We start from the raw sequence: 22,626 nt of genomic DNA, 5'->3' as shown, positions 1-22,626 counted from the left end.
ATTATTTACCAGACACTCTATCAGTGACAAAAATGTCACCTTCCTCTTACTCTATCCATCTCACAGTCTTTCTTTCACTCCCAGAACATGTCTCTCTCTATCAGTGGTCTTCAGTCCCTTACCCAAGCTGGGACTCATGAGCTCTGGACAGCCAGTTCGTTGCCGTATTCCTGTTGCCAGGAACTGAAGATGGGTGCCACTGCAGCAGAGATACCTCTGCTCCACGACAAGAAATGTTCAGGTCAGAAATACTGCAAAGATCAGAAGAGATTTCCCTGAGATTGCAGCCATTCAAAGGTTCACCTGGGAGGAGGATGGAGTGGACAGGCGAGCCTTCAGTACTCTTCCTCTACTTTTGCCATGTTAAGTGTCTGCTATCATTCCAGACAAATAGTGATGGGACAATTTATCAAGAGGAAACATCCACCAGACAGCCTTTGCATATACAATGTGGGGGTTACAGCAGTATGCAGGGATCCCAGTGGGAATGGGGAAGGAAATTGTAATGGGATGGTGTGGCACTACTAGTCTTCACAAATCTTACATTTCCACTAATTCTCAGACACGGTTCCATGCGCGTCTGTGAGCACAAATTCTGCTTCACAACTGCAAGGGGCCTCTGAACCCAGGCAACACTGGACAATGAAGATTTTACCTCCTGAATACTTTTGGGTGTATTTTATGGATTTTGGGATGCTGATCACAAAAATCACCTTAAAATTTTCCGATCACGTACTTTTTAAAAAGAAGATACAATCTATTTTGATTTCCAGTAATATTTTTTCTACTAATATTGCCCACAAAGCAAGCTGTTTTGGTCAGTTTAAGCATTCCTGGGCATGCACTCAGTGCAGGTACTATGCAAATTTTGTCTTAGACCTGGACATGCTTAGTCAGGATAGATGCAGACAGGCTATAAAAGCAGCTCACATATACAGATGTTGTGCATTGCATTGACATTGAATGCATGTTGATGCTCATGTTCTTCAGCCAATAGCCTAGTGAGTGTACTTAACTATAGCATTTATTGTCCATAGGAAGATGCAGTACTGCAGAAATATTTTATCAATGTCACAACAGTTGCGATATATTCTGTTACATTTGTGGCATGTATATGCAATACTAAATTCAATAAAGTTAATTTAATGTTTTTCCAACTTTCTACATGATACAGCAAATCAGAAATTATCTTTATGTTCATATTGAAGCAAACCTTTTGAAAAAAAATTGTGATTGAGAAGCCACTGATTTTTAGACACCTCCTAATTGCAGTGCAGGAAACTGACCAGTTGAAGCTGGTTGCCGATATGAACAATCTTGGCTCCCAGTCCAAAGTTACTATGTCGTTCACTGAAATAAAACCAAAAATGCTCCTAACCTCAGGCAACATCTGTGGAGAAACCCTTTGTTTGAACTACCCAAAATACTGAAGCTTTCTACAGGATCATGTTGATATGTCTCACTGGTTAATACTATTGGCTGGGCACATCAACAAGGAGCCAAAAGCTAGCACTGGTTCAATCCATCCTGCATTCCTTAAAGTCTTCTTTCTTCTCTTATTGCAGATCAAATTATTTCTCGTTCAGATTCCTTCAGGAGAATTCCTTCCTCATTACCCTGGGTTGGTGCAGCCTTCTTTATTCGGTCCTGTTCCTCACCCCTCTTCCAGCAACTCCCGTTACTTTCTATGTCCTTTGATCATTGTCTGCCTTGTGGTATATTCTAAGGGGAATGGCTACTCATGCATACGAGCTTCGAAGCAAATAAATTATCCCTGAGGTCAAATAAAAAGGCCATCAGCATACATGAGGTAATTCCCTGTCAGTCTTTGAAGCTTGAAAAAATTATAGAAAGATACAAAGTCATTACAGCAGAGAGAAGAGATCAGCTACAGGTCCGTAAGTGGCGAATGATCCCTTAAAACAGTGCCAATGGCTGGGGGCTGAGGGTGTTCAGTTTTTCTGCTGTTGTGTTCAGCAATTTGAAGTGAATACAGGTCACTGCTGGTTTGTTGGGATCTTTTCACCAATTAAAGATTACATTGGACAACTTTTTTTCCCCCCAAAGGTTTGCTTCCTGGAGAGAAATTGGAGATTATGATAGTCAACTTCAAACTGAACACAAAGATAATTTCAATATCCTGTTTCACATAGGAAGTTGGAGAAACATTAAATTAACTTTTATTGAATCTAGAGTTTAATTGCATAATGATGCTGATGCATTGCATTAGTTCAACTGACCTGAAAATGTTTTACACTGATTTTTGTTTGTACTCAGCATCTGATGCCTCTTGTGTCAGTGTCCAACAATAGTCGGCCAGCATTGATGTATTCTGCTTTTCCATGGTCGCAATGTCCTGGTGAAACTTTTTACCACGTTTGTCGCTGACTGCATCAAGATCAGGAAGGAAGAAGTCCAAGAGCGAATGGAGAAAATAAATTTTCAATGACACGTTGCACTTCATGGTTTTGGACGCTTGACGGAATAATGAAATCACAAAATAGATTATATCTAACAATTGGTATGAAATAGAAACATTTTAAGGTGATTTTCCTGATCATCAGCCCAAAATCCATAAAATAAACTAAAATGTCTCAGGAAGCAAAATCTTTGTTGTCCAGTGTTACTATTCTGCCATTTTTTGTACCTTGTAATCATTGTGCATTATTATGTTGCGCATTAATGATTTAGATTATGGAATGAATGGCTTTGTGGCCAAGTTTGCAATTGATACAAAGGTAGATAGAGGAGCAGGTAGTGTTGAGAAAATGGTGAGGCTGCAGAAGGGTTTAGACAGATTAGGAGAATGGTGAAATATAACGTCAGTAAGTGTACATTCATGCAATTTGGTAGAAAAAATAAATGACCAGACTATTTTTAAAAAATGGATAAAAAATTGAAAATACCCAGATGCAAAGGGACCAGGGCGCCCTCATGCACGATAGCCTGAAGGTAAACTTGCAGGTTTACATGCTGGTGATGAAGGCAAATATAATCCTGACATTGATTTCAAGAGGAATAGAATATAAGAGCTAGAATGTGACGTTGAGGCTCTCTAAGGCACTGGTGAGTCCTCACGGAGTATTGTGAGCTGTTTTAGCCTTCTCATTTAAGCAAGAACGTGCTGACGTCAGAGACTGTTCAAAGGAGGTTCACTAGGATGATTCCAGGAATGGAACGTTTATCAGACAAGGAGGATTTGACAGACCTTGGCCAGTATTCATTAGAATTTAGGAGAATTGGGCGGGGTGGGGGGTGGGGGAAATCTCATTAAATCAATTTGAAGGTTGAAAGGCATGAACAGAGTAGATGTAGAAAGACAGTTTCCCATGGTGGAAAAGTTTAGGACAAGAGGGCACAACTTCAGGATTAAAGGGGATCTGCTTAAAACGAAGATGCTAGGAATTTCTTCAGCTGGAGGGTGGTAAATCTATGGAATTTCTGGCCGCAGGCAGTTGTGGAGGGCAGGTCATTGGCAGTATTTAAGGCAGAGATCGATAGTTTCTTGTTTAGCCCAGACATCAAAGGTTATGGGGAGAAGGCCGAGCAGTGGGGCTGAGTGGGAAAATGGATCAGCTCATGAATGAATGGTGGAGCAGACTTGATGGGCTAAATAGCCTATTTCTGCTCATGTGTCAAATGGTCTCTCATCACGTGGAGTCAAACAAGATTCGTCATCCCCATGATGCAGACATCATTTAGAGTTGCCAAAATAATGTATGTTACTGAGCAAGATTTCTTTTTGAACCCTGCCAATATTTGCTCATCTTGAATTGTCAGAATCTTTGCCCACTTCAACGTTGAAAAAGAGCTTTTGGAGATTTTTCTCCATGAAAGTCCCCAAATAAATGCAAGTTCTGATCATGAGCTGTTCCCCTCTCACTCTTGTGCTAAAAAGTGGTTCTGGAAGAATTACACCACACATGTCAAACTCAGGCCCACAGGCCAAATTTGGCCCGTGATATAATTATATTTGGCCCGCAAGATCATATCAAATATGTATTAGAGCTGGCCCGCTGGCCACCGCGCCAGTATAGCGCATGCACAGCTAATACGACAAATCCCAGAATGCTTTGCAAATGCGTTGGCGCCGGCCTGTCAGCCCGCTAAACGCCCCCACCTCCTCTCTTTACTTTCATTAGCATCTGCGACCTGTCGCCCAACTCACATGTAATAAACCCCTTACGGAAAATGGCCAAACGAAAGACAGAAAACAGGACCTTTCAAGACAGGTGGGAGGCAGACTATATGTTCATCATTTTAAAAGACAAACCTGTTTGTCATTGAAGCAAGTTGTTATTTTTTGACTTGTTGGCTTGTGAAAAAAAATACATTTAAAAGGAGCTTAAAGGCTATAGAGAAATATTATTTATTGAATATTTTATTTCCCATTTGTTAATGCTTCTTCTGGAAAGAGTTTAACCAAAACTATTATTAAACATTTATTTTAATAAGAAAAAGTTAAACATTACATATGTTGAAAGAAGAGAAAACATGCAGATGTTGTTCAAAATTTTCAATAAATATTTAGTTCGGCCCACGACTTAGTCCAAGTTTTTAATTTTGGCCCTCTGTGAATTTGAGTTTGACACCCCTGACTTACACTCAGAGAAGAAGTACTAAATAGGAAGATGTACCAAATTGTACGTGGCCGTAGACAATATTTCTGTGACCTTTACACAAGCACATAGAAGCCAGTTGATCATAGTTCCAAACATTTAAGGACTGGAAATGTTTAGTTGTTGACAGGAAATGGTAACTTCATGAACCATGAAAAAATAGCACACTTGAATTGCACTCTAAAATCATGAGTGTATCATTGACTCGATCATATGTTGCTCATCAAGATGAAAGACAGCAATGCACTCTACCGCTCAGTATTAACTTCTTCCATCCCAGATCAGGGACACCCTTGGAGGAAGCAGAGATAATTCCTAGAAAATGGATTTCACCTGGTTTTGGTGTGTGAAATGGGTACCAGGTTCTGTCCTGACACCAAGTTCCACAAAAAGCCAGAGTAAAACACAAAAGTCTGCAGCCACTGAGATTGTGGTTAAAAAACCCAGAAAGGCTGGAGGAACTCAGCTGGTCTCGCAGCGTCCATAGGAGGTAAAGAGATATTATTGATGTTTCGGACCCGAGACCTTTCCTGCTTTTTGCTCACACATTGCGTGTGTGTGCACGTTCGTGTGTAGTCCTCTCTAACTTATTTTGGCCCATAACATTTCTAACATTTGAAAAGAGGAGAAAATAATCTTCGACAATTAAAAATGCAAAAAAAATAAACTGTAATTTTATTTTAAAACGGATTGACAACTGTGTAAAATAATAAAATCTGACAAAAAAAATTACAAAGAGGAAATAAAATGACCAGCTTCGATGTACAGTGCCTTTCTGAGAAATTTCAGCAGGTTGGGAGAGTGGTTAGGTGGAGGAGGGAGAGTGAAAGAAAGCTATCTCCTTCCCTCAGGTTTGGATGGAAGTGTTGGCTTGCACAGTGCTGGTAAGTCCCAGCAGTTCGGGGCATGAAAATGCAGGTCCAGGTGAAGAGACATTTTTATCAATCCTGCCTGTTTGACGCACTACAGAGAGGTCTCCAGCAGAGGACAATCTTGCTGAGGATCCCTCGCATTTGATCTCAAATCCTGTACCTGATTATAATCTGCAGAGCAATAAAGATGCTGTTGACTTCAGTAGGGTGTGAATAAGAAAGCAAAGAGCAAAATGAAGTCTTTTGGGGTTTTATTCATGCTTTAATTTTGTTCATTCCTAATACTTTCAAAAAAAATTATTTACTTTAAGTATTATTCCAGAGTGACTCCAAGGATGTCACCACCATTGTCCACTGCTGGGGGCCATGTTGTCCAGAGCCCTTCAGGACAGAAAGACAGGCCTCCTTACCATCAGATGGCTATGGGTGACCACAGCAGACAGCGAGATTTAGCCTGAAAATTAACGTGCGTACTTTAAGAATTGATGTCTAGCCCTGTTGGTTAGGAGTGGATCTCTCAGAAATTGCTTTCCTTGAAAATTATGGAAAGAAAACAAAATAGAAATTTTGTACATTCCTTCTTGGTATTAGAACATCTCAAGAAATGGGAATGCAACAGACAGACTGTATTCAGTGCAATAACCCAACACTTCTATTAGAATTCAGTTGGAGCAGTAAAGCACATACTGCACTAACAACTTCCCATCATCTCTGTACAATACTATTCTACCCTCATAAACCATTTCAATTTCCTGTTTGGAATGACTACATTATTGGCTGTATTTACAAAATGCCTCACGTTCCTTTCCTAACACTTCAAAACAGTTTCTCTTCTTGGTAATAAGCACAGTAAACAAAAACACAGTACATGCTGTTTATTCTTCCAAAGTTCTACAGTAATCCATAGCAAAAAAAATTATGCCAAACACACATGCTCCAGTTCACAACATCTGCCTTCTTGCAGCTGAAGTTTTTCAACTACAGTTATTTCATCGATGATGAAAATTATAGAGAACTCAGAGTAGATTATCACAGAAAATTTTGTATTTTCTTTTTTTTGATGCAAGTAGAGGTGAAAGAACTTGAGGTCAAGTTGAGCAGAAAACTGTCAGCGATTCCATTAGCTGGACTTCCCAAGGAGGTTCAACCATTAACGATGGATTGGATTTCAATGGAGATGGGAAACTGAAGATTTATTCGGCTTGCATTATTGTCTCATTACAAATCACTAACTAGTCCCGATGAAGCTGTCAGAGCTGGTTAGTTAACAGCCCTCTCCATGAATCATGTCAGCAAAGAGAACACAAAATATCCTTCATTTTCCATTTTAACAACTTCTTTAAACATTCGTCTGCCGTTAGCATTCACAAATACCTTTAGCACACACATTGTAATGGTTCTCCTGGAGGGCACAGCAGTAAACACCACGGCCTCACAATCCAGCAACCTGGCCTCAACTCTGCACTAATGTGGAATGTGACTTTCTGGGTGTCCCCAGGTACTCCGGTTTCCTCCCACATCCCAAAAACATGCCAGTTGGTTGGTCAATTGGTTGCTGAAAATTTCTCTTAGTTTAGGTGAGTGGCAGGATCATGGGGAACGGGGTGGGGTAGCTGATGAGGAAGTGAGAGGAAAATTAGGATTTAATACCGATATGATCAGTCTGTTCTGCACTGTACAACTAAGACACTGTGATCCCATATTTATTTTTGTCCACTATGTCAGGAAATAACTACATGGAAATGACATTATTGGTCACGGTCATCCATTTCCACGACCTCGTGACTCCAGCATTTAAAGAAACATTGAAGAAAACAAATATAATTCAACTCTTTTACCTCAGTTTATCAGCAATGAATATAACCCGTCGTTCAAGCAGCAGAGAAGCAAACACCCTGATGATTTGGCGTATGCTGAGACAACGGAAAAGGCAGTCAAAATCCACATGCTCCAACCGGGAATCCATGGGACGACGAAGCTCAATCACCTGAAATAGCAGTTGTGGTCAGACTATAGAGGAACAGAGTGACACAGCCATGCAGTGCAGTCACACAGAACACAATCACACCGAATTACACAGAGCACAGTGGCACCGAACACAGTGCCTCATGGGGCAGTGGCTACTGACCCATGTGTCTCTGGGATATGGCACGTAACCTGAGCACCCTAGGGAAACATAAATGAAGAAGGTGCAAGCTCCACCAGATAGCACCAGAGATCAGGAATGAATGTGAGTCACTGACATGAGTGAGAGAAGGTACAATGGCCCAGCTGTAGAGGTACTGCCTCACAAAGGAATACAAAATGGAAGAGATACAGCAATTCGATCTGTGATGACAAAATGCTACGATCTCAAAGAATTTAATCATGCTTGATTTGAATATTCTTCAATTTACAGGTAGTCCCCAACTTACGACCATAATGGGGTCAGAAGGATTGGTTGTAACTCGGGTTGGTCGTAAGTCGGGCTGCCAATGGGGAACAGGGACCTCGGGCTGCTGACAGGGAATGGAGACTTGGCACTGCTGACAGGGAATGGGGACCACTGTATACAGTACTTTTAATACAAAATATGAATGTACAGTAGTTTTAAAAAAAAAGATTTTGGTTGTATGTGCAGTTGGCAGAACTGGCATGGGTCAGAACTTGAGGACTACCTGTACTAAAATAACATAATGCCTCGAAATACACGTTTAAAGGATTGTGTGATATTCCTCTATTCACCATTTTAACACAGGGATTGAAATGTAGAAAATCTATTCAAACATTTATTCACTAATATTGCCCATAGTAATCTCCAGGCAGTTTTGGCTTCCAAGGTCTAACTTAGAAACTGAAATAAAATATTCAAGAAACCAACACTGCTTTCAAAGGCAATCCATTGGAATAACAATATTTATAATCTTACTGCCTTTTCCATGCTTTAGAAATTATTATCGAGTCATAATGGCAAATGCACCATGTAAACCAATCCTACACAAGGGTTCAATCCTTTGGACTCTATGTCCCCCTTTTCATGGACTACCAGCAAGAGCATATACTCCATTTCATTTTCCAGGACTGGGTTTATACTCGTGCTGTAGTTCGCATATTGTGAAAGGTTAAAAATGGTGGGAGTCCAAAGGGTTTAAAACAAATCATGTTGACTCTCCGACATGATAGTATTTTTATTGTCTTGACTGATATGTCAGATTGATGTGACTTTTGTTCAGATTTAGATCATCTCATTTAAATTTAGGAAGCATTTGGCTGCTTATGCCCTGGAGGAACACTGTCAATCTCTGCTTAAAGAGAAGCTGAATACATATGATGTGATACTGTATAGTTTCAGGTTTTAAATTACTATCATCAGAGCCAATAATGAAGCAGAATATAACTGTTAAATATAGTTACATAAGGAATAGCACATTTCTGGCAACAAGTTGTTTAGACTCCTAGTTTTGCTACTATTAAAACATTTAAGTTTTTTTTTCTCAACTTGTGATTAATGGCCATCTTGTTTAAATTACTGTCTTATGATCCACAGCCGGGCTTGTGATTTGCAAAATAACTTTGATATAAAATACACAACGTAGCTCTTTAGACAATAAAGAGATTTCTGCTTCTCTCAGAGATCATCTTAAAGTTTCAACTCAGTGCAGTATGTTGCTTAAACGTGTTGGTGAGCAAGGATAATTGGTGCACTTAGTTAAAAACACAATGCCAGAGAAACTCAGGAGGTCAAAACAGTGTACTTTACATAGCAAAGGTGAACATACATAACCAACATTGCAGGCTTGAGCCATTCATCAAGATGATTCACTTAGTTGCACACTGCTGACAATAACCTTAGGACAAATTCTCAATCTCTTTTGGAAAAGGCACAATGACCATTAACAGAGAAACACACACCTCATTTCCAGCTCCAGGTAGAAATGTCTTGACTCTTATGGTCCTTCCTGGTGCAGGGAAAGGCGACTCCATTAGACTTCTCATGAATGGATAGACCAGAGCAGCAGAGATTCCACGCCTCCTCTCCACCTCATCCAGAATCTGCTCCAAAATAACATGATATTTTTGATAAACTATTTTATCAGCACAAAAATATATTGATAATTTTAATGATCTTTTGATTACCAAGTACATTGAATTGAATATTTTTAGAACATTTTGGACAATCTTTGTTGGTTACTGGCATATTCAGGATACAAGTGATAGGAAAGACTTTGATGGATGACATTGGAACAATATACACACATACAGCTCATCAGCAAAATGGGTTTCAAATTCTGATGTTAGACTCAACCATTGGATTGTAAACTTCAGTAGATTTAATCGAAAGGATGTGGCCCTCTATTAGTGTGTCTGCAGCATTCAGTTTCCTTCTTGCTCCTTTCTTTCCCAACAATCATCCCTGCTTATGTCCTCTCCTCCCCTACTGTACACTCACCCATCCCCAATCACTTATCCAACATCTCTACCAATTCACTCTCATATTTGCCCAAACATTTCCTAACCCAGTATGTTTCCAACTCTTCTCCATTCTACTTCCACCCACTACATTATCACACACCCAGGACCCTCTCCAGATATTCATACATGCCCCTTCCCCTGAACATTCCACCTGATCACTTTATAATCCTCTACCTAATACACTTCCAGTGTGATAAAACCCCTCTCTTTTGACCTACTATGATGGGACACAGTGGAAACAGCTTCCCACACAAATGCTTTGGGAAGGAATTTCTGCTGCATGTGACCACCTTGACTCTTGTACACAATAAAACCGACAGGCCCACTAAAGACTGGCACTGTTGACATCTACATTTTACCACATATTAGAATTCCTAACCCCTAGAGGCGAGAGCTGAAAATGAGACAGAGAGAGCCAACAATAATTGTAAGGCTTTTTAACCATAAAAATAAATCAAGCCATAGATGGAGAAAAAAAAGAAATGAGAGCAAAATAGATAATAATTTAATCTAAAAGGGAAAATAAAGTTTTTTTAAAACAATTAGATGGTGAAATGTTTGTGATGTGGTGGAGGAAGTGTGCTTTGTGTTGTTACTAAATGACTGAGCAGGAATGAGGGGCCATTCGGCCTACTAAAGCCTTAATTTAATTTATTTAAATTTAATTTAGACATACAGCATGGTAACAGACCATTTTGGCCCACGAGCCAGTGCTGCCCGATTACACCCAATTGACCTACAACCCCCAGTTCGTTTTGAACGGTGGGAAGAAACTGAAGCCCAGAGGAAAACCCATACAGACATGAGGAGAAGGTACAAGCTCCTTACAGACAGCGCGGGAGTCGAACCCCAGTCCCCGTCGCTGGCGCTGGAACAGCATTGCGCTAACCGCTACGCTAACCATACCTTGTCTCTAATTTATATTTAAGGAATTCCTTTATTCTGAAGACAAGTAACCTGAAGAGAATATAAAAAAAACATATTTGAGGAGGAAAAAGATGAGGCAATAAGGATTGGGATCAATCAGATAATTAGGTCAGATGTGGTGACTTTCTTGAATACTTTATCATTGAGTGCCTTTCTAAATTAAAAATAGTCTCCTGGATCACTGTCCTTTATCTCACCAGAAGTGCCCGGAGCTGGGTCGAGACCGTAAACAAAGACAGAGGAAGCATGGAGGCCTGAGTGTAAGGCTAAGGCTAACTCTACACCGGCCAGCGCGAGCTAGCATCTTCCTCACCAATGTTCAGTCTCTGTTCAAGCTGAACAAACTAAGGATTTGGACCCTCACACAAAGAAGGCTTATGGACTGCAGCTTCCAGATGGAGCCTATATTATCACTGGGGACTTTAATCATTGCAATCTACATACTGTGCTTCCAAGATGTGGTAAACCACTGTTATTCTATGATTGGCTACTGCTGGCTGGACACACCTACCAAGACCAACCCTACCCATTACCCCTTGCATGCTCCCCAGTCGTCCTGCCATGATCAGTCGATGAGGTTGGTCAGTCTATAGTCAATAAAGCCTATCAGTTTCACAACCTCAGTGTTTTGTGGTAATTGATGGTGCATCTCAAGATTTTACCAAAATGTATCATGCACCACAAGGGGAAATAAAACCTTAGATCATGTCTACACAAATGTGCCTAATGCTTACAAAGCCATTACCCTCCCCCACCTGGGACAGTCCAACCATCTTTCATTGTTTCTTTTTCCATGTATAGCCTAGTCTTTAAACATGAAAAGGCCACAATGAAGACTATTAAGATGTGGCTTAAGGGTGCTAACTCTTCTTCACCAACAATTCCAGCACACAGACTGGAGCACATTTGCTGCCTATGCTTCCACAGACTCGCAGATTAATATTGACTTTTACACCAACTCTGTCCTCAAATACATGAACAAGTGTGTGGATGGAGTAACATCACAAAAACAAATAAAAATTTTCACCATTCAAAATCCATGAATGAACAGCGAGGTTCACCTACACCTCTTGCTCAAAGTCAGAGATTTAGCCTTCAGATCTGGAGACTGGAATATGTACAATTCAGCCAGGGCCAATCTGAGGAGGGGAATCTCTCAGGCTAAGCACACATACAAACAAAGGATCGAGGAGCATTTCAACTCCTCGGAACTCTGGCGCCTGTGGCACGCATACAGATCATTACAGACTTCAAGCCAACTAGTACTGTGCCCCCTTCCAGATGTGCTTCCCTCTCTGAGGAGATCAATTATTTCTACACTTGCTTTGATTGAGGGAGCAAGGAGGTCACCCTCAAAGCACATCTTCCATCTGGTGAACTTCCTCTCTCACTTTCCACCTCAGATGTTTGCGCCACCCTGAGTAGGGTGAATGTACCAAAAGCTGCTGGCCCAGATGATATAGCTGCCTGTGTGCAGGCTGGATGGTCAGGGTATTCACAGACATTGTCAATCTTTCCTTGGCCCAACCAGTTGTCGCCACAAGCTTCAAAATTACCACCATCGTGCTAGTGCTGAAGCGTTCCACTGCACGTTCCTGAATGATTTCCGTCCAGTTACACTCACCGCCCCCCCCCCCCCACCACATCATTGTAAAGTGCTTTGAGAGACTGGTTCTATCACATTTGAAATCCCGTTTACCCACCACCCTGGACTCCCATCAATTTGCCTATCACACCAACAGTTGATGAAGATGCCATCTCCATGGCACTTCCCTCTGCCCTGACCCACTTGGACAGCCATGTCAGAAAGCTGTTCATTGACTTTAGTTCGGCATTCAGTACTGTCAATCCCACCAAGCTGATCACCAAACTTCACCAGCTTGGTATCAGCTCACCCCTCTGAAATTAGACCTTGGACTTTCTGACTAACAGACCCCAATCTGTCAAGTTAGACAACCTCTTCTCCTCCATTCTCACCCAGAGCACTGGTGTGCCTCAGGGCTGTGTGGTGAGCCCTCACCTGTACTCCCTTTTCACTTACGACTGCATTCTTATACATGGTTCTAAATTTATAATCAAGTTTGCAGATGACACCATGGTAATTGGCCTAATCTGAAGGAATGATGAGACGGCCAACAGGGATGAGGTCCAGCACCTGGCTGTGAGGTGTGCTGACAACAACCTGAGCCTTCACACCCAGAAGACTAAGGAGATCATTGTGGACTTCAGGCGTGCTGGGTGCCACACGCATGACCCTATTTGTAGTGGAAAGTGCATCAAGCTTCAAATTCCTTGGTGTCCACATTTTCAATGATCTCACCTGGCCCCTGAATGCCTCCATCTTGATTAAAAAGGCATTTTTAATCGCTCACCTATGGAATCTCAGTGCAGTATGGCAACTGTCCCATATCGGATCGTAAAGCACTCCAGCAGGTGGTGAAAACTGCCCAGCAGATTATCTGCACCCAACTGACTACTACTGAGAACATCTATCAGAAATGTTGAATGCGCAGGGCAAAAAGCATGATCAAGGATGCATCTCCCCCTAATTATGGACTTTTTACTCTCCTTCTATCTGTAGGCACTTACAGAACCTTCTGGACTCAAAGCAGCAGGCTCAGGAAGAGCTTTTTTGCTGAAGCTGTGATCCTGTTGAACCTGACATCACAGGACTGAGCACTACTAGTTTGTTTGCTGGAGTGGCTGCATTTATTTGCAGTTACTTTGTAAATATCACTATTCTTTGTACTTCTGGTTAGATGCTGATTGCATTTCATTGTTTTTGTATCTGTAAACTGTATTTGTCATTGTGCCAAGTAATCTAATCTAATTTATCTCAGGGGGGTTGAAATAAGAGTGTGGAGGTTAATGTGCAGACGTGTTAACCTTCTTTCAGACTCCATCTGGTTTGCATTGTTTGGTTTTGATTATCGCTCCTTAGGTAGGACACTTTGAAGATTAAGGTGATTAAAAGAATAAATATGAGGGCTTCTCTTAAATTATAAGTAATTTTCTCAAGTAGTATATAGCTCTGAACTTCGGCTTGCCAACTTTCTATACCCTGATCTGTATCAGACTTCCAAGTTATGACAATACATTTTCTTACTATTGCTAAAGCAATTTGAACAAACTTCTTTTGATACATATTCAATTTTAATTTATGTTTAACACCCTTAATATCACTCAGTAAAAATAATACTGAATCCTGTGGGAATTTAATCCCCATTATTCATTCCAATCTTTGACTTGGCTTCGCGGACGAAGATTTATGGAGGGGTAAATGTCCACGTCAGCTGCAGGCTCGTTGTGGCTGACAAGTCCAATGCGGGACAGGCAAACACGGTTGCAGTGGTTGCAGGGGAAAATTGGTTGGTTGGGGTTGGGTGTTGGGTTTTCCCTCCTTTGTCTTTTGTCAGTGAGGTGGGCTCTGCAGTCTTCTTCAAAGGAGGTTGCTGCCCACCGAACTGTGAGGCGCCAAGATGCACGGTTTGAAGCGATATCAGCCCACTGGCGGTGGTCAATGTGGCAGGCACCAAGAGATTTCTTTAGGCAGTCCTTGTACCTCTTCTTTGGTGCACCTCTGTCTCGGTGGCCAGTGGAGAGCTCACCATATAACACGATCTTGGTTACTTATTTCTCACCAAAAAGGTTTAACTCTAGGACACAGCCAAGTAGAATGCAAGAATGTACTAATTTCCTGTCCATATCTAAAACATAAATCTGAAAGAGACTGATTTTTTTAACATGTATGGTGTCAAGTATAACTGATGAATATGAATAAAATTATATTGTACCAATCTCTAACCCACATTTATTGTACTTTTAAATATTTTCTCTACATATCTCAATTCAATCATGTTCATCTATTTGTTTATTCAAATCTACTTCCCATCTTTGTCTAGATTAATGAAGTCCTATTTTCCAGGCTTTCTTTTGTATTAACCTAAACATCATTGAAATAAATTTATTTATATCTCCATTACATAAGAATAATTCCAATTACATCTCTGCTGTTAATAACAGCTCTTAACCAAAATTTTCATGTAAAAATTCCATATTCTGATAATAACTAAATCTAGTATTTTCAGGTATCTTGTATTAAAAGAAATAAATTTCCCTGCTTCAAAAACATCTTCAATTAATTAAACTCTTTGGCTTGAAATGGGTAACTTATTAGAAGGAATAACTAGAGTAAAATTCCCACAGGATCCAATGTTATTTTTACTGGGATATATTAGAGGGATTAAACCTAAGTTAAAACTGTATATGTATTAAATGAAATTTGTTCACATTGCTTTGGCAATAGGTAGAAAATATATTGCTATAACTTGGAAGTCTGATATTGATTTGAAAATGGATAGATGGCATGCAGAACTTCTGAGTTGTATCCCATGAGAAAATTATTTATAATTTAAGGGGAAAACATTATATATTTAGCAAAATATAGAATTAGTATTTACAAACTGTTGGTATTAAAATCTAAGTAAATCTTGAACATTTCTTTTCTCTTATAGGTCACACACACACACACACACACACACACACACACACACACACACACACACACACACACACTTAAAAGTATTGGAAAATAAAGTACTCCTGTTGTGGTTTTCTTGTCCCTTTTCTTTTCTGTTCTTTTTCTCTTTTTTTTAGTTTATAGGGGGTGGGAGAGGTGGGTGGGGGAATAAATAGGTTTTTCTTCTTTTTCTTTCTTTTTATGTAAATACCACATGCATTTGGATTAAGTTTGAAATATTATAATGTGTTTACTTAGTGGTTTTATCTTAAATAAAGTTTATTAAAAAAACATCTTCAATCTTCTTTAATTCCCTGACACTGCCAAACCTTTAAAAATTTATTTCCCATGGAAAATGGAATCAATCTATTCTGAAATAATAGTGTTTTTCTAGACATTAAACCTCCTCCCCCAATCTCTTTATCAACCTTATTCCAAAGCTCAATTAAATGCTTCAATATAGGAGTTTCTCTATTCGCTGTAAACAATCTTGAAATCCATTTATAAATAAAATCTTGTGGGTTTGGTTCCCTTATTTTACTAAGTTCTATATACACCCAAGCTGGAATTTTATTTAAATCATACATTATATTAACATAGAAGAATTCTTCAGTAAAATAACAAAGAAGCGATATTCAACCGCATTTTGTGGAAATAATCTCTCTCTCCTCCAGTTACACTCACTCTTTTTCTCATTCTCCCATCCTTTCTTTTCTAGCCTCTCACCTCAGACATTCAACTGCCCATTTACATTAATTCTGCAGAAATCCTTTTGCTGCATTCTTTCCCACTCCCCTCCAATTCTTCCACTCACTAACACATAAGGAACAATGATAGCAAGTACCAGAGGATACCTGTCTAAGGTGAAGTTTAGGGGAGAAGTCAGAGGCAGGTTTTTTTTTGTACAAAGAGTGATGGGTGCCTGGAATGCATTGCCAGGGGTAGTGGTTGAGCCTGGTAAAATAGGGACATTCAAAAGGCTGTTAGATAGTCACATGGCTGTGAAAAAAAGTGTTATGGTCTGAGATAAGGAAGCATTAGATTGTTATGGGGTAGGTTTACATTCAATAGTCAGCACCTCATTGTGGCTGAAGGGCCTGTACTATGCTGGTATGTTCTATGTCCTAATTTGCAGCCCCCAATTAACCTACAATTCACATGCCCTTGGGATATAGGAGGAAACCTGAGAAGCAGGAGGAAACCCACGCAGTCACGGGGAAAAAAGTGCAAGCTCCACATCAACAGCATCAGAGATCAAAACCCACCCAGGTGTCTGGCACAGTTCCTTATTCATAAATGTTTTGCATCCGCACTCTTCCAGGCTCTCACCTTCCCCCCTGTGTTTCCAATTGCCCATATGGCACCACAAGACCCACTTAATGCCTATAACATAGTATAAATGACAACTGATCATCAGATCTTCACATAGGGTGGAAGCCAGATGCAGGAGCTTTCAATTAAAGTAAGCTAGCATATTAATGCTCTTATCAACACTACTACTGACTTTCTTCCTTCACAGGAGAAGGGACAGAATCATGAACCATCATCCCCAAGTGCTATTTTTTAAAAAAAATTCTGGAATCGTGTAATAAAAATGGAATTCGACTTATTCAGTCACCGTCTACGAGAAGCCACGATGACTATGATTAAAAACAGATGGAAATGTGGAATTAGATCTGCAAAATACTGGTTTAACAAACTCCCAAAATGTAACGAAAACAAACTTTACCTGTTCGATCCCCATTAACCTTTATAAATGGGGTGAATGGAATAAAAGTCTGTTAATTGACTGGCCATTGAAAGAAGATTTGATCAGAATTCATCTTCTAAAGAGTGGTAGAATGCAATATGCAAAGACCTCCTCAGGAGTTTGCCGAGGTTTGATATGACATTGGAAACCCTGCAAATTTCTACAGATGTGTGCTGGAAAGTGTGCTGACTGGGTGCATCATGGTCTGGTATGGGGACAACTATATGCTTGAGCATAAAGCCCTGCAAAAGGTCGTGGACACAGCCCAGGACATAACAGGCAAAATCCTCTGCACAATCAAGAACATCGACAGGGAATGCTGCCATCAGAGAGCAGCAGCAATCATCAAGGATCCACATTACCCAACACATGCTCTGGCTGCTTCAATCAGGAAATAGGTATAGGTGTCACACCACCAGGTTTGGGAACATCTGCTACCCCTCCACTATCAGATTCCTCAACAACAAACTCAATCAGGGACCTATTTAAGGACTCTTGTGCACTTTATTGATTTTTTTCTCTCTGTATTGCACAGTTTGTTTACATTTCTTTATTTGTTTTCATGTGTACACTGAGTACAGTTTTTTTTTGCACTTCCAATAAGTGGTCATTCTGCCAGGAAAAAGAATCTCAAGGTTGTATGTGATGTCACGTATAAACTCTGACAATAAATATGAATCTGACCTGAAGTCTTTATGTTAATCTACACATCAACAACATAATCATCTACTGAAATGTGTAATCTTCAAGTTGTACAGCATAGAAATAGGCCCTTATTCCCAGGATGATCAATGTCAATCAATGACACTTATCCCAGTTTGTAGCCATACCCAAAACTCATGTGTTGACCATGCTGACTGCCAGCTTCTGCTGTTATCAGTCATTTTCAACAACCCACACAAACAGTTTACAGCAAATGAATAATTTATTATTAATCTATTATTTCACATGGTTGAATATCATACTCTTCAGATAATGGATAGAATCATGATGGATTCAGCTCATTACTTTGTAGCACCACCATCACCGTCATCCCAGTACCCAAGAGAGCAACAGTAACAGGCCTCAATGACTAACACCCTGTGGTACTGACCTCCATCATTATGAAATGCTTCAAGCGTCTGGTGATGGAACGCATCAAAGCACAGCTTCAGAAATACTGGATCCATTTCAATTCACCTATAGATGAAACCATTCTAGAGCCATGTCGTTTCCCTCCATCCTGGCCCACCTGGGAAACGACATCTCATATGCCAGGCTACTGTTCCTTAGCTTTAGCTCAGCATTTAATACGACATTCCCAAGAGGCTGGCAGAGAAGCTGTCTTCCCTGGAACTTAATACCCCTCTCTGTAACTGGATTCTGGACTTCCTACTAGAAAGACCACAGTCTATCCGAGACAGTAGCTGAACGTCGAGCACCGTTATGCTGAGCACTGGTGCACCTTAGGGCTGTGTCCTCAGCCCACTGTTGTTCACGCTACTTACCCACAACTGTATCGCTAGATCCAGCTACAACAATGTCATCAAGTTTGCAGATGATACCACAGTAGTTGGCCTTATCTGCAACAACAATGAGTTGCACTACAGAGAAGAGATTAAAAAAATCTCATGCAACAACCAATGTCTTAACGTGGACAAGACAAAGGAGATGATTGTGGACTTCAAGATGACCAGGAACAACCATCATCTGCTACATATCAACAACTCTATAGTAGAGAGAGTGGAGAGCACCAAGTTCCTTAGAGTTCACTTAACTAGGACTTATCGTCGATACTCAGCATCTCCTCACTTGTCAGGAAGGTGCAACAGCACTTCCTGAGAAGACTGAAGCAGGCAAGGCTGAAGCCACCATTATGTCAACCTTCTATAGGAGTTCTATCGAGAGTGTCCTGTCTGGATGCATCACTGTGGTATGGTTGCTGCAGAGAAATGGATCAGGAGTCAATCCACAGGACCATAAGAGTGGCAGAGAGGATCACTGGAGTCTCCCTCCCCCCAGCATCGACATGATCTACTGGGATTGTTATCTGAAGAGGGTGCGCAAAATCATTAAGAACCCTTCCACCCTGCACACAGCATCTTTCAACTGCTCCTGTCGGGGAAGAGATACAGGAGTATCAGAGCCAGCACCACCAGACTGGGAACAGTTGCTTCCCATGGGCAGTGAGAATGCTGAACAACCAAAGGAACCATTCACAATAACCATCCAAGACTCTCTTATGTACAAATCAATATTTATTTATTTGTATAGATGAAATTCTTGTCCTGATATGTATTGGTTGTCTGAATGTGTGTGTGTCTGCATGTTTTGCATTGAGGACTGGAGAACACTCTATTGTTGGGTTGTACTTGTACAATCAGATGACAAACTTGACTTGAGCTCCCAACTGCCCCAAATTTCTAGGTTGGTTCCAGAGCACAAATAGAGGTACAGGCTACTAACCCCAAACCTCAGCAGTCAGACATCAAAGCTCCTGTGGTGAAGAGACATCAGGTGGCCTTCTGCTGAGGGCTTGTTCCCAAACAATCTGACAACCAATGAGATTCACAGCAGGCACCATCTCCTTAGCTCTCAACTTGGTCTTAGAACACCTATGTTAGGCTCCTGTTTACATTGACTACAGCATTTTCCTCAATACATAATCCCCAGTAAAATGATTCCCAAACATCGGGAATTAGGCCTCTGCATCCCACACCCACTCACTTCACAACGGGAGCCTTGAATTTCTGTCTAATAGACCACAATCAGTAAAGATGAGTGATGACATGATCACATTCTACACAAGCACTCTTCACAGATACTGTTTCAGTCCCCTACTATACTCCACCTATACCCATAACTCTACAGCCAAATACCTTTCTAAATCCATCTTCTAATCCATCAATGACACTGCATTAGTGGGTCAGGATTCAAACAATGACAGGATTGAAGGAGATTAAAAATCTAGTGGTATGCACCAAGTTTACCACCTCTCTCCCATCATCAGTAGGACAAAAGACATGATCATTTACTTCAGGAGAGGGAGAAGACACCAAACCCCTGTCCACATCCACGGAGCTTCAGTGGAAAGAGTAGGCAAGAATAAAAATCTCCATTGACCTGACATAAGACAAGCTCATTGATCCAACTGTCAAGAATGTGCACCAATGCCTCTGCCTTCCGAGAAGACTAAGTAAGTTTGACATGCCCTCTCCCCCCCACCCCCATCCCTCAACAACTTCTAAAAGAGGACTATCGAAAGCACACTTGCTGGATGCACAGAGTGTGGTGTGGAATTTGCTCTGCTTAAGATCGTTAAAACTGTGGAAGATAGCGAATGCAGCTCAGAACATAGCACAGATTTCTCTTCCCTCCATTGGACCATCTCCCACTGCCCAGGAAAGGCTGCCAACATAATGAAAGGCCTATCATATCCCAGTCACACTTTCTTCTCCTTCCTCCCATTGGGGAGAAGACTCAAGGGTATGAAAGTACTCACCAATGGGCTTAAAGACAGTTTCTTGCTAACAGCCATCAGGTTCCTGAGTAAACCCCAAATTACTGCTATCATGCTGCCCTTGATTTGAACTAATTGATGTTTGTTTCATTAAACTCTATATTCTCTAAATTGTCTTTATATGGCTGCAAGAATGTTAGAGATAACCCGCTAGACTCCTCACAGAAGAACCCTTCACACCAAACTAGGTATAATGTGACAAAAGGCCCTTTCAGGTGGACCCTCTGCATTGAGGCCAGCGGCAGGAGTGGATTTAAAACTGCCAACGCATCTTTCAGGTGGCAGCCCTAAAAGACTGCTGCAGCATCAACTGGTCCATATCCAGTGGCACCTTGCAGCATCTCCGGATCTGGTGGAGGTGGAGGGACTGATGCCACAGTGCCACCCGTCATAAATATGTGGCATAGCAATGGCCGTCTTCCTGACCCATAATCCCCCATGCAGGTGGAATCGCTCTGTGTTTCCCACAACAGTTCCAGGTGCATGGTGGATTATGGATTCAGCTGCAGAGAGCGGCCCCAGTGCAGGAGTGGCCAGCCAGGCTGTGACAGCCCGCGCCGGCCGCCCTCCGATGTCCCATAATGGCTGCCCCTGCTCCGACGGCTCCCGCCAACCTCCTTTCCCCAGTGGGGCAGGGCCGTCAAGCGGGGTGGCCGTTGGAGCAGGGGTGGCCATCGGGTGAGTTGGATTGCGAGCTGATGGAGTCATCACCCCACCCCCCATGCAGCTGCTTACAGCGGCTGCACATTCAGGTGCGTCACACGGAGCACAGACTCCGCCGATTATCCATCCTGGAGGAGGGTTGGCATCTGCGCTTCTGCCACATTCAGGTGAGTACGTTTTTAGCCACAAGGGGGTAGATTATGCAGCTTTACAAGGGGGTGTTCAGGCCACCTGAAAGGGCCTAAAGAAACAAATTGAAACTAAAACTAATTCGCTAAGCAACTTTTAAAATTGTATATAAATCAATGAAATGAATTGAAAACATATTTAAGCACTAAAATTATATAAATAGTTGAAATAAAATGCTAAAAATAAATAACATCCTATCTTTATTCTCTCAATAGTAAGGTCAGGGATCTTCATCCAAATGAAGAGGGTCTCTCACCCAAAACCAGTCTGCTATAGGATTTTGGAGACAAGACCCCAGTTCTAAAGGCTCTACCACTGAAGCTTACACAAAATAATGATATAGAGTGACTGATGTATTGGCCTCACTCAACTCACCACTGGCTTATGGCTCACTTGACAGCAACTGCTGACCCACTGGATTTAAAAACATTTAACTTTGAACCATGAGAGCATTTCTCATTGGCAAAACTTCTGATGAGCTTTAATGCTTTTTTATTTTAGTTCAGATGTTGGAATTCAGCCATCGATTTTCCAGTGTTCTCCATTCATTTATCGTTAGATGTCTTTACTGCATATTGCCACCCATTTCTGTATCCTCACTTTTATAGTTTAGTGCTGCTTTTTTTTTTATCTCCGTCTATCTATCCTGCTTGAGACAAACTAACAATAATTCACAAGCATTCAACACCCTCTCACTTCCAGCATTAACAACATTTCTTCACCTGCAAAATCAGTTTCCAGTAAAAATGCAATGTTGGAGAAACTCAGCAGGCAAAATTGCATAATTTATATAACAAAGACCTTCATCAAGGTATGAGCAAAATGTTAGCAGCCGTCCAAATGAAATGGTGGGGGGGGGGGGGCGGGGGGAGGATGGGGAAGGAGCACAGCCCCACAGGCAAGTTTTAATAGGTGGATAAGGGAAGGAGGCCACAAGAAAAAAACAGGGAGGGGTTGGCTCTGTGAATATTAGGTGTTGCTCCTCCAATTTACAGGTGTTCGGCAGTGCATAAGGTCATGGACAGGCACGTTGGCATGGGAGTGGGGTGCAGAATTGAAGTGGTTGGCCACTGGGAGATCCCTGCCATCTACGGCAGACAGAGCGAAGGTGTTCAGCGAAGTGATCTCCCAGTCTG

The 22,626-nt window shown here is 41.2% G+C and overlaps 1 protein-coding gene across 11 annotated transcripts in view; it reads right to left on the bottom strand.

Annotated features, from left to right (window-relative positions):
* Window positions 1–22,626, bottom strand: part of dennd2b (DENN domain containing 2B) — a 354,119-nt gene that overhangs the window by 46,745 nt on the left and 284,748 nt on the right. For 10 of the 11 annotated variants that reach the window (XR_011345509.1, XM_069900472.1, XM_069900482.1 and 7 more), the window contains 2 exons: window positions 9,383–9,523; window positions 7,330–7,478 (listed from right to left, as the gene is read on the bottom strand). Coding sequence is in view for 9 of the 11 variants with exons in the window: in XM_069900472.1 (XP_069756573.1) it covers window positions 7,330–7,478; window positions 9,383–9,523 (290 nt within the window). In the remaining 2 variants the exon portion in view is untranslated. Of the gene's footprint in view, window positions 1–2,240; window positions 2,476–7,329; window positions 7,479–9,382; window positions 9,524–22,626 lie in introns of all 11 variants that reach the window. The other variant, XR_011345486.1, reaches the window with a different exon arrangement.

Source organism: Narcine bancroftii, chromosome 1, assembly GCF_036971445.1.
Source record: "Narcine bancroftii isolate sNarBan1 chromosome 1, sNarBan1.hap1, whole genome shotgun sequence".
NCBI lineage: Eukaryota > Metazoa > Chordata > Chondrichthyes > Torpediniformes > Narcinidae > Narcine > Narcine bancroftii.
Note: the sequence above shows the minus strand (reverse complement) of the source record. Positions and strands in the feature narration are given on the sequence as shown.